Source organism: Schistocerca cancellata, chromosome 2 (assembly GCF_023864275.1).
Source record: "Schistocerca cancellata isolate TAMUIC-IGC-003103 chromosome 2, iqSchCanc2.1, whole genome shotgun sequence".
In the NCBI taxonomy this organism is placed as follows: domain Eukaryota; kingdom Metazoa; phylum Arthropoda; class Insecta; order Orthoptera; family Acrididae; genus Schistocerca; species Schistocerca cancellata.
In genome coordinates, this window is record NC_064627.1 from 1,067,891,892 (window position 1) to 1,067,905,639 (window position 13,748).

At 44.1% G+C, this 13,748-nt stretch overlaps 1 protein-coding gene across 1 annotated transcript in view; it reads left to right on the forward strand.

The window, feature by feature from the left end:
* Positions 1–13,748, forward strand: part of LOC126163065 (BMP-binding endothelial regulator protein) — a 703,775-nt gene that overhangs the window by 544,340 nt on the left and 145,687 nt on the right. The window contains exon 3 of the mRNA XM_049919968.1: positions 6,316–6,407. Within this exon, the coding sequence (XP_049775925.1) occupies positions 6,316–6,407 (92 nt within the window). The remainder of the gene's footprint in view (positions 1–6,315; positions 6,408–13,748) is intronic.

Below are 13,748 nucleotides of genomic sequence, written 5' to 3' on the forward strand. Positions count from 1 at the left end.
GCCGCAAAGTGTTCAGCGCGGACCCTCCGGCCAGTGGTCAGCGTAGCGGAACGCCAGCCGGGCTCCCAGCGTCTCGCGATGTTTCGCAACCGTCCAAACCGCTAATTGCGCCAATACTTCTCGGGCGCGCCACCTGGTTCTAGGGAGGCGAGCGCGCGAGGAAAGAACGCCGTCGTAATGTACTCCGACCACAACGTCAACAAAAGGTTTCACCCACGCTCGCAGCTGCCGGACGGCCCCAGTTACGAGCGAGTGAGCGGCCAGGCTATTTTGCAGACACCGCGACACGAGCGCTGCAGAGGTGCTGCCGCTAACAGCACTCGTCTGGAAACTCTGCAAAGGGTCTGCGCCGGACAGGACAGGTGTTGAAAGGCGGGCAGGTGTCCGCAATCTGGCCGGCCATCGCGTTTGCCGAGGAGCCCCGCTTGCAACACAAACAACGCGGCTCGCTTTCCTCTACACGGCTTAATTTCATTTGTACAACTCCGCTCCTATCAGATGACCTTTGAGGCTCGATCCAACTTCTTTTCCATTGCCCCATTTTCTATTAACAAAGCCTCGACGCTGTAATCTAAACGACCGTTCCCTGTGAGTCTCACCTCTCAAAATTAACGCAGTAGAATAACCAGCATTATCTTTGCCACGTTCTGTATCCCACATCGTCCATTCGTGTAACCGGTCAAGGAGTACACTCGCTAGTAAGCATGTGAGAAGCAACCACAATCATACCATCATAACCTTTACTTGCGGGTAAATATACTCTTATGTCCCATTTTTGGACATTGTAGCATACGTTCAGGGTTACTAGATCATTTTTGGGCCTTGGCAGTTTCCGTGTTTCATCTTACATGTTTACAGCGAGGAAAAAAATGGCAACACCAAAAAATAATTAATGTAGCGTAATGAAATTTCGGGAATGCACTCCTATACGTAAAATATTTATGTGATTAACAATGCAAGATCATATGTTAATGTATGTGAACCGTGATTTATTTTAAAAGAATGTTCTTAAGAATTTATTTTGTTTACTAGCGATTCATCAAGAACATTAACACATTTAATCACACTATGTAAGCATGGAAGTAGTTGCCAGGGAGTAACTGATGAAATCATAACCAAATTCCTTTTAACAAATGGAAATTTTATTCACTTTAATAGTGCCTAAAAGCATTTTTTAAAAGAAACAGATTTAAAATTATAATCAGAAAGCACCCTCTAAATATCAAAGTTGCAATTTATTCAGAGACAGAAAGAAACAAGTTTTGACATATGAGCTTTCGGGCAGAGAACCTTGCCGCTCCCTTTTGACACGGCCGTAGTTACGACCGCTCAGCCTCTGAAAGACTACACTGGTGCAAATCTGCAACACACCAGATAACATTTTACACAAGCACACAAGCTACGCATCCCCCGTAGGAGGGATGGAAACGGCACAAAATTAAAATATTAACCTTACCACCGAAGATGAAACTTGATTTTAAGTCAGGGTGGCAACTTTATATACTAAAATGATCATTAAAATGCAATCTTATATAAAATTCTACAATGTTGGCCAAACAATAGTTAAGATGCTCTACAGTACACAGATGCCGCCTCCCAAGATCATAGGCAATAATATCAAAGTTTTCAAAGATCAAAACATATTTCAGGTATTAGGCCGTTACACTCCAAGCAATAAATTCGTCAACACACCAAATCCGACAAACATGACACAGCTACTAACGTACGGTAGATTGATAGGGAGATTACCGAACAACCCGAACCGCAGGTTGCTCTAACTCGCCCCTACTCAACAAGGGAAAAACGGACCACCCAATCTATAAACAACCACCTTCCCGGGGGTGGGCAGACGGAGAAGAATGGTGGAACGACCCCATAGCAAAACGGCTGGTGACCTCACCAAGAAAACAAGTAGAATTTAACAAGAGTAAATCAAACAACATATCACCAATCACTTAGCTTCTAATAAACTGCGATTTCTCAAGAAGACCTGGCGCAGCACCCCCAAATCGCCCTCACGAACCGTCCGCTGCCAGCCGCTTCAACGGACGCAGGAAGGCGTGCCGATCTCCCGTCTCACGGCGTCGCAGCTCGCACCGGGCAGACATGTGGGTTGACTCCTGTTGCTCTCGTGTCGACTGCTATACGCCGCGGCCCACTGGATTCACATGGCGACCTCACATGCGCCGACGCTCGAGACGGACAAGTCATCTTGTGTCTCAGTACGCGACCGACCATCCGATCGATCCAACCGTCAATGACCATTGCCTGAGCAAACTCGAGCAGACTGGCGGCCTAACGCGCAGACTCAGATGTAGGAACTAAGCCCCGACCGGGCGACCACTCGCTGTGTTCTCTTACTGGCGGAGTGGAAAGACTCTCATTTTGCCGGCTTTAAACGTTAATCCGAACGACAGACATACTAGCACTCCTAACGATAGACAGACACTAACTGCCTAACAAATGCGGACGAGAGACAGACTAGCAAGTTGGGGACGAGAGACTGACCCAGAGTGACCCACTGGCGAGCTCAAAGCGCCCCTTAAATGCACGTGAACAGGCAACCTTTCCCCTTTCCCACCAGAGGGAGACACCAAAGCTGCGATTGCCATAGCGGCACCACCGCCAGAAACGGAGGGCGACTGCTTCACACTACGCGCTGCGGCGCGCTCTTCAAAACAGCAATTTTTACCACGGCTCAGTATGAGCGACATAAGCCATCGCAAATGTGAAACGCTTGTACATTAATAACCGGTGTATCCGCTAGAGTGCAGACATGTAAAATTGCATGCATTGTATTGCTCAGGTGCCGGATGTCAGTTTGTGGAATGGAATTCCATGCCTGTTGCACTTGGTCGGTCAATACGGGGACAGTTAAGGCTGGTTGTGGGTGACACTGGAGTTGTCGTCCGATGGAGTCCCATGTGAGATCGATTGGAGACAGCTCTGGTGATCGAGCAGATCCTCGAATTAATTGGGGTCAAAGGTCAACTGGTCACTGTGATGACGTAACATGCTGTTACATACTCTATGCCGACAGATTCTAGATGTACCCTTGTCCGGTTTTCAGCTACGCTACAGATCACTTTATTTATGAAAATACAAAGTGCAATCACCAACAAACTTTACATATTCACAAACTCCTTTACCTTTAACCCAAATGAACACAGACTCATTAACAGATATTTTTCTCTTATTACGAGTATACAATGACAATGCAGAGGTAGAAATATAAGCTGATTTAACAAAGTCTTTATTTGCCAGTTCAGCCATATGATAGGTACGGTAAGCGATAATGTCTCTGTCTACAAAACTCTCGAGTCCTGGAACATTAGGTACTCCTGTACCTCCTCGTACAATAGCTACAGTAAGCCAACCATTACCATGTGTAAATCTATCATTAATATCAATACTAAAATTAATTCTACATCCACAGAAAACACAGGGTCTGTCGACAAGAGCAGTGGCAGCAAGTCTTCACAGCATTCTTCTTCTTGTCTGCAGCAGATGTTGAAAATTCAATGTTCTCGATGATTTTATAGACTGTTTGCTTAGAGCGACGACGGTAGCGTCTGTATGGCATCTCGGCAGCGTTCAATGCAGTTGCCTGTGCAGCAGCAGCAGCGCGAGTGATCCGCTGATTAATTGCAGGTCCTCAACTGGCCTCCACCTAACCCGCACATGGCAATCACTGACACCGACGCAGAACCAGATTTCGTCAGAAAACACAACAGACTTCCATCCTGTCTTTAAGTGAGCTCTCGCTAGACACGACTGTAATCGTAAACGGTGGTTGTTGGGGTCAGTGTAATGCACGCTACCGGGCGTCTGGCTCGGAGATGTCGAAGTAACCAATTTGTAACAGTTCGTTGTGTCACTATGGTGCCAATTCTTGTTCAAACTGCTGCTGCAGATGCAATACGATGCGACAGAACCATACGCCGAAGACGACGGGCTTTCCTCTCGGTTGCATCGCCTGGCCGTCCGGAGCCTGGTCTTCTTGCGACCGTACATTCTCGTGACCACCGCTGCCAGCAGTCACGTACACTGGCTACATTCCTGCCAAGTCTTTCTGCAATATCGCAGAAGGAACATCTAGCTTCTCCTAGCCCTATTTCACGACCACTTTCAAACTCGACGAGGTGTTGATAATGTTATCTTTGTCACCTTAAAGGCATTCTTGACTAGCATCAGTTCACCAAGTCCAGTCTCAAAGGTAACTAACGCTTACGATCGTTACAGCGTGTATTTCAAGCAAACTGATTTGCATGCTACTAGCGCCACTCTTCGCCGACTGGCGTGAAACTGGAACAGACATTATCTTTCATATGTAGAAACACGACTATCAACTTCAGTTTATATCGCACAACTTCTTCCTGGTGTTGCGATTTTATTTTCCATCAATGTATTATGAAAAGATGGATTAAAAAGTTAGTCAATCTGTTACTGCTTCCATACTAATGCCGTTCAGTTATCCTGATTTAGGTTTTTCGTGATTTCCCTAAATTGCTTAAATCGAATTCCTGCTTGGTTCCTTTGAGAAAGACAAGGTCAAATCCCTTCCTCTTGACCTCCCCAAACTCGTGCACCGATTTCAGTGACTACATTGTCGACGGTACAACAAACAGTAATATTCCTTCCTTAGTAGTTTTTTCATTTCCACGTCTAAATCTAACGCAAACTTCTGGTTGGTGACACCAGAAAAAAATTACAATGCTACTAAGTAGTGGAATTTTTCAGTATCGGCTATATGGTCGTACTTAATCTTTCAATGCAAAAACGAGCGTCAGCTCCCTTATAAGTAAAATAAGCGCAGAATCGTAGCTTTCTGTTCTCTTTCATTTGTAACAGTGTAACAATGTATCAGTGTCCATACGATAATTATTAAACCGAGTTCGATTGTCGATCCGGCACACAGTTTTGATCTTCTAGGAAGTTTCATTGTGATATCTGTTAGCTATGATTCTAGTTGCTGCTGGTCTTGTCTAATCTTGGAAAATGTTAGTAGGTTTGAACCTTTAAGACATTTCCGGCACTAGATTGCCGGTGGATATGTAAAAATCAACCATACGCTTCAAAATTTGCAAAAAAAGGACAACCGATAGCACTGCTGCATTTCTAAATTGTTGTATTTCTTGTTACACTTTCAGTGTATATTTTGTATTGCTTTTACATATTTCACCATTTTCTCTACGGAATGTTATATGAACTGCATATGAGTTGTCCTTTATTCTGTTAAAAGTAATCTAGTAACATAGGACTTCTTGTTTACCTTTTGTTTCTTTGTTCATGGGGGCCATCTAATTTCCTACAGTAAAAATGGTCATTTATGCGTAGTGAGTGGTTCAAGAACTTTCTTCAGATCAACATCGTTCCTACCATTATAGCTGAGCTGTTTCGAAAAATAATGAAATTTTATTGGGAGAATCTGTCTTTAAAAACTATGTCAAATTTTATAACCCTACGATACAAAATTCATGTTCGCTGACTAAGTGTGTGCGGATATTTTTTCTTTACTTTTTGCAGCATCTATAAGTTTGTGCGTTACCTTGTGATGGCGAAAGTATTAGATCACGAAGAGAACCGAATATCGTCCTAAAACACTTTGGGATTGTTCTATCTAATGAGCGAATACAATTTTAAAAAATGTTTATACCGAGAAACAAACTGGCATTTTCCCGTAAATAGCTGTAGGTGTCACATAAAAATTGCGACGAGCAATATTTATTTGGCCTATCTCAGCGGCACGTAGCAGGCTTTGATTTGAGAGAAAAGTGCCCATTTAAGGTCGACTGTTTTCCTAGTAACACTCCAGACAACAGCTTGAAGTCAGCAAACAGTACGTTGCTTATCTGCATAGAGAGTAAAATAGCTTCATAATGTCAATAACACTGAATTTATAGAAAAAAACGTGGTTTGTATATGATACCAAAGTTATAGAATATGAAAATAATCCTTAAGTACATTGGAATTATTATCTACTCTTAGGCTTTCTATTGTTCCACATAAACAAGTTAATGTTGTCAGTTATCAATGTCATTACAATAATTGCAACATGTCCATACATTCTCGAACCACTTCTACGAGTATATAGAATCTAAACTAGTATACTGTATGCTTTCGTAACTCAACAGCTGAAAAACGTGTTGTGTTAAAATTAACGACGGTGGGAACTATCAAAATATGTGTGACGTAAACAAAATGATAGCTACTCACTGTGACAATATCACCGACTGGCGTAACGGTTGCTGGAATACTCTTACTTAGTGGAGAACTTGTTTAATATTTTTGACACGCAGTAATCCTTTGTTGCAGGAACGACACAGACGTGCGAAAATGAGGGCGAGCCAGTGCCGGCAGACGCAATCAACGTCGTGGGCGTCCACTGCTTCTCCTGTATGTGTACGGTGAGTGGAGACTACAATGCGTCGTACAGCGACGAACTCTTTTGCACTCTTCTGACAGAGCGCCTTGCGGCCTTGTTGGCGAATACTAACTTTTCGCGTATTTTTCGAAACTGCCAGCAAAACACTCCACCCTGCACAACCAAATAATATAATATTGTAAATCGAAGTTTTGAAGAATCTAAAGAGAAATATTACATATGTTGCTTCCTTCACTTAAACGTTGATTGATATGCGAGTTGCAAGTGCACAATAAAAAAATTTTCAGACCGTAAACGTAATTCTCACACTAATAATTTCATTACTATTTTCAGTACTTTGACAGAACTGTTTTCGGCTAACAAATAACTGAAAACTTACATTTCATTGACCGTTCCTACACTTGAAACATAATGTCAGTCGAGCGCATACCTTTGCAAGTTTTAATGGTGCCCAATGATGTATTTATAATTTGTGGAAATTTTGATCTGACTGTTATGTGAAAACAATATAAAATTCACAAGAACAATATCGTCGACGGCAGTAAATTCGTGTTTTTAACACGCAACACATCTCTTACGCCTCTTATCATGTTGCTTATGCAACACTGCAGAACAATTTACTTCGGTGGAAGTTGAGTGTACGTGTGTGTGTGCCTGTTTGGGAGAGAAAGAGAGAGAGAGAGAGAGAGAGAGAGAGGAGTCACTTGCCATCTTTCCCTTGGTATTTCATTATGATTACAGTTTTACAATAGGTATATCCTTACTAAAATCATTTGATAAGTGCAAAGACCAAGCAAGTTCTCAACAGATGGTATAGTACTTCGTTCGTATGTGCTAGGGCAACTTGGCGTCATAATTCATAAACTTTTGCCTGAACTTTATCGAAGTGCCGAATAAAATCAACAATAATAAATGTACTATAGGTGATCATACGGTTATAATAACTTTTTAAGGCCACTTGATGATAAATGTCCTGGTCTGCTCGTTGAGGATGTAGTAATGTCACCGCCCGATACCGCTCTCCTCTGTCCCAAATTTCACTCCACTCCAGCATTTCCTTGCTGATGAAATTGCATACCCTTCTGGTAGCTGAAAGCAACTACTCTAGGCGCAGGAGCTAGCAGACGAGGTGGCGCGGCGCGGGCCTCCACTTTCACTGCTGCTGCTCCCGGATCATATAGCTAGCGGTAAGGTGTCTACCGTGAGTGCCCGCCACGTTAACGCGCCGTCACTTCACTCTACGATTGCCAAAGCGTGTGACTCATTTAAGGAACTAGAGAAAGCACCCGTATTCCACAGTATAAAGTAGTATACGACGAACACAATCGCGCAGTGTTTCAGACTGCAGTGCGGGAGTTGACGAGTGATCCACATCTCCCGAACGTAAGTCCGCAGTAACTCAGCCGATATTTTGTGGTCCCAGATACACTACTGGCCATTAAAATTGCTACACCAAGAAGAAATGCAGATGATAAACGGGTATTCATTGCACAAATATATTATACTAGAACTGACATGTGATTACATTTTCACGCAATTTGGGTGCATGGATCCTGAGAAATCAGTACCCAGAACGACCACCCCTGGCCGTAATAACGGCCTTGATACGCCTGGGCATTGAGTCAAACAGAGCCTGGATGGCGTGTACAGGTACAGCTGCCCATGCAGCTTCAACACAAAATGGCTCTGAGCACTATGGGGCTCAACATCTTAGGTCATGAGTCCCCTAGAACTTAGAACTACTTAAACCTAACTAACCTAAGGACATCACACACACCCATGCCCGAGGCAGGATTCGAACCTGCGACTGCAGCGCCAGAACCGCGAGACCACCGCGGCCGGCAGCTTCAACACGATACCACAGTTCATCACGAGTAGTGACTGGCGTATTGTGACGAGCCAGTTGCTCGGCCACCATTGACCAGACGTTTTCAATTGGTATCTGGAGAATGTGCCCGCCAGGGCAGCAGTCGAACATTTTCTGTATCCAGAAAGTCCCGTACAGGACCTGCAACATGCGGTCGTGCATTATCCTTCCTGAAATGTACGGTTTCGCAGGGATCAAATGAAGGGTAGAGCCACGGGTCGTAACACATCTGAAATGTAACGTCCACTGTTCAAATTGCCGTCAGTGCGAACAAGAGGTGACCGACACGTGTAACGAATGGCACACCATACCATCACGCCGGGTGATACGCCAGTATGGCGATGACGAATACACGCTTCCAATGTGCGTTCACCGCGATGTCGCCAAATACGGATGCGACTATCATGATGCTGTAAACAGAACCTGGATTCATGCGAAAAAATGACGTTTTGCCATTCGTGCACCCAGGTTCGTCGTTGAGTACACCATCGCAGGCGCTCCTGTCTGTGATGCAGCGTCAAGCGTAACCGCAGCCATAGTCTCCGAGCTGATAGTCCATGCTGCTGCAAACGTCGTCGAACTGTTCGTGCAGATGGTTGATGTCTTGCAAACGTCCCCATCTGTTGACTCAGGGATCGAGACGTGGCTGCACGATCCATTACAGCCATGCGGATAAGATGCCTGTCATCTCGACTGCTAGTGATATGAGGCCGTTGGGATCCATTACGGCGTTCCGTATTATCCTCCTGAAACCACCGGTGCCAATCTTGTGTGAAAGCTCTGAAAAGCTAATCATTTGCATATCACAGCATCATCTTCCTGTCGGTTAAATTTCGCGCCTGTAGCTCGTCATATTCGTGCTGTAGCAATTTTAATGGCCAGTAGTGTATTAATGGCAAGGAACGAGGTACTGCAGTAACAGTCATTGTATCTCGACCAACGCGAGCAGCAATGTCGCGATACGATAAACCGCAATCGCGGTGATGGTACGCATTTCTCCTCCTTATACGACGCATCAAAATGGTTCAAATGGCTCCGAGCACTATAGGACTTAACTTCTGAGGTCATCAGTCCCCTAGAACTTAGAACTACTTAAACTTAACCAACCGAAGGACATCACACACATTCTTGCCGAGGCAGGATTCGAACCTGCGACCATAGCGGTCGCGCGGTTCCAGACTGTAGTGCCTAGAACCGCTCGGCCACTCCTGCCTGCACACGAGGCATCACAACAACTTTCACCAGGCAACGCCGGTCAACTATTGTTTGTGTATGAGAAATCGGTTGGAAACTTTCCTCATGTCAGCACGTTGTAGGTGTCGCCAACGGTGCCAATCTTGTGTGAAAGCTCTGAAAAGCTAATCATTTGCATCTCACAGCATCATCTTCCTGTCGGTTAAATTTCGCGCCTGTAGCTCGTCATATTCGTGCTGTAGCAATTTTAATGGCCAGTAGTGTATTAATGGCAAGGAACGAGGTACTGCAGGACTAAATGCACTCTTCCTCTGATTCCATACGACTACGTTTACTGGCTCCAATTACAGAACGTGGGAGCTTACCACCATACTGGATTTTCAAAGTCAGACATCAAGTGAAGCTAGTAAATCTTTCCGGAAGCTGAAAGCTTATTTGAACACCGCAGTACATTGATAGGCAGGTACAGATGGAGGTGCTATGTCGTTGCAATTCTCTGCCGTGCGAACTGTCTTAGCCAGTTATTTACACGTGGACCTATAGCGTAAACGGAACGACCACGACGCAGCTTGCATTTCCCACGCTAAAAAATCATTGTCAGAAGCGAAAGTGTAGTTGAAGACAAAAAAGTCCAAGGATCCAAGGGGGCTCGAACACCAGACCTTTGAAATTGTAGTGTGACATCCATTGAACCACCGAGCCACCCTAAACATTTTTGTATTATCGAGTGCTTAACCCGACCTATAAACTTCGATGTGGTCAGATACGTAGTATTTTACCCAGTCAATAAGAGTGGATGAGACACTGATCTACAAAGAATAGTCACATCCTGCCAATTACAAACAGAAAAAATAATAGGAAACATGAGAAAGTTGCCTCCTTCTGTTGTGATTTTTGAACAGTGTATGTGTTATTTCTAGCTGAAGGTTGTTATAGAACTCAGTTAATCTCTCTTTTCTCTCATTCCTATTACTGACTCCATATTTCCTCGTAACATCTCTTTAGTTCCTTCCCCTACCCCCACCGTTCCAACCCCTCATATTTATGTTTTCGTTTTCCACGCTGAGTGCCCACTCCAACCTCTCATATAGTCCCACTATCTATTCATCTTTTGCATGTGGTGTCGGCTTAGATACCTGAATTATTGTTGTTAGTGTTGGTTTACTGTGGATTCTCATGAGAATGATTCTATTACTGAATTTTCAAAGTAGGTTACTCTTCAATGTAAGTTCCAATACATAACGAATCCTACTCCCGTTGCTGTTGATATTACCCTATATTCGTCTAACCATATACTCTTATCTTCTTTTCATTGCGTTTCACTGACCCCCTAATATGCCTAGGTTGAGCCTTTGCATTTCTATGTCCACATTTTCTAGCTTCGCTACCACGTTCTAGTTTCTGACGTTCTATGCTCAGACTCGTACACTCTTACTGTTTCATTAATGAACTTCTAACATACTGATGGGTTATTCAGTCTTTTTGTCTCGGTAATCTCCCGGAAAACCGAATGGGGGACAAACCTGAAGCTGGACATATGGCCGAGCGGTTCTAGGCGCTGCTGCTACGGTCGCAGTTTCGAATCCTGCCTCGGGCATGGATGTGTGTGATGTCCTTAGGTTAGATAGGTTTAAGGAGTTCCAAGTCTAGGGGACTGATGACCTCAGATGTTAAGTCCCATAGTACTTAGAGCCATTTGAACCATTTGAACAAATCTGGAATCTTTGGCAACGGAGAGATCATCATGACGCTTTTTCAGTTGCAGGCTACATGTCGTATGGATACAAATGATTTTTTATTGAATGCAGCTGTTTACATTTATACGAATTATATCAATGCGTGGTGTCTATTCTTTCTGGCATGTCCGAAAGAACATACATCACGTAGAGTCCACAGCTGTGAAACATTGTATGTAAATTGAAGGGGGATTACTGATGTTAGCTGTATTGGGACATCACGCGGAGTCAGCGGCGACGAGCGAAAATGTGTAACGAACCGGGATTCGAATCCGGGATCTCCTGCTTGCTAGGCAGGTGCGCTAACCACTGCGCAATCCGGGACACAGCGTTATCGCAACTGCACAGACTGCCGCGGCGAACCTCACGGCGGATAGGTGGCTCTCGCTGGGGTGTGGGGAGTAAGCAGGAGATCCTGGGTTCGAATCCCGGTCCGGTAAACATTTTTCGCTCGTCGCCGCTTGTTCCGTTTAATGTCCAGCTGCAGCTGACAGTAGTGATCCCCCTTCAATTTACATGTAGTGGTTTTCATTGCCCTCTGTATCCTTATGTTTTTCATCACTGCTGGTTGTTCCGCCTTTTAGGGGCAGTATCCCAAGCCCAAGGGAAAGAGGGTGCCCTGAACCTCTGTCAGATTCTACGTCCCCTCTGACTAAGCTGGTGGCTGAACGGGGGTGACTGCTTATGTCGGGAGTCTTCGGTCGCCATTGTTCATGTTTTTTATTCAGAAAATTTGGCCGAGATCAACTCAAGACCTAGGACTCCCTAACTACTAGTCAAAGACGTTACGCCTAGACCACAGAGACTTATTTGCATGCTTTTAAAATTCTAACTTAGTTCTGTTGGTACGGGTCCAACACACGTAAGCAATATTCTTGAATGCGTCGCACGAGTGTTTCTTCAGCAGTTTACTTCGCTGATCCCACCAATGAACCGCAGTCTGCTCCATGCTTTGCCTACAGCTAAACCCTTTCGTATCCCTCTAAACTGTTACACGTTGGTATCTGCGTTATATGACTCATCAATTGTTACGCACTGATATTGTTGCCACGGCCTACTACAATTTTGTGTTTTGTGAATTTTCCATTCTGAACGTCTTAATTTCCGTCCTGAATCAATGATTCCGCTTCACCCTAACTCTGTTGACAAATTAACCGGCCTTCATGCCTTAGCTGGCGTCTATTGTTGTTAATATCTCATAATTAACAAACACAATATGTGAACGGCCTACAGTATTTTGTTCAGCTTATAAAAGTGCAAGGTCAAAATGTGTTACATTATACATCTCGGTAACAGCATTGTGTAGATATGAAGGCCTGTGAGAAAACGAGAAAAGAAGAGAATCGATAAGTATGAGATATGGTGCTATAGAAGGACGTCGACGATTAAATGGACGGATAAGATAAGAAATGAGGAGTTTCTCCACAAAACTAGCGAGGAATGAAATGTGTCGAAAACACAGACACGATGATAGGACGTGTTTTAAGGTTTGAGGGAATAACATCCGCTGTACCGGAAAGAGCCGTAGAGGGCAAAAACTGTAAGCGAAGAGAGTAGTTGGAATACATCCAACAAATAATCGAGAATGTTGGGTGGAAGCTCTAATCTGACGTAAAGGGGCTGGTACAAGAGAGGGAGTTGTGGCGAGCGGCATCATATGATTAATGATGAAAAGAAAGAAAATTTATCCATACAGAATAGCTCTTCTGTCTTGCTTTGGCTGAATTCATGTTTGAGATCCCTTTAGCCAAGGCTTTTTTGTCTACAACAAACCTAATGAGCGAGTCGATGTATTATGATGTCGATGTAAGTATACTCAGCTTGTTGAATAGAGACCAACATAATACCGCATGGGCATGATAGCAAAGAACTACGTTGACCATTGCATCAGCGTCTGAAAAATTATGCCATCTTTCCATACAGAGGCATTTCGTAACATCGGTGTGGCCACGGCGATTAGGGATATACCACAGTCTGGAACCGCGCTACCGCTACGGTCGCAGGTTCGAATCCTGCCTCGGGCATGACTGTGTGTGATGTCCTTCGGTTAGTTAGGTTTAAGTAGTTCTAAGTTCTAGGGGACTGATGACCTCAGATGTTAAGTCCCATAGTGCTCAGAGCCATTTGAACCATTTGATATACCACAGGAAACGATATTTATGGCAGTTATGCATGTTGTTTCCAAATCCACTCTGTGCTCTTTAATTACTGTAAGTGACCCTGCATTACGCCGAAACGCGTTCCAAACATAACCTGTTACGTCGTTTTTTTTTTTTTTTTTTTTTTTTAATGAACCGAATAACGCAACACAGCTCATGCAAAAGCGTTTCTGCTCGACAGCCCATTTAAACATTATTAACGACTTTAAGCAGTCACGTTCTTTGCCGTAATAGATAAGTTTCCACTTTGTTTAATCTCGAGACAAGTCTCGCGGAGAATTACAATAACAATTTATCTCGGTAAATGTCGGCAGTAACTGTCAGCTCCGCGCATTATAACGATCGGCGGTTATTTTTAATGAGTCCGTGTACAAGTGACCCAGAAGCTTAAACAAGCGAAACACGGA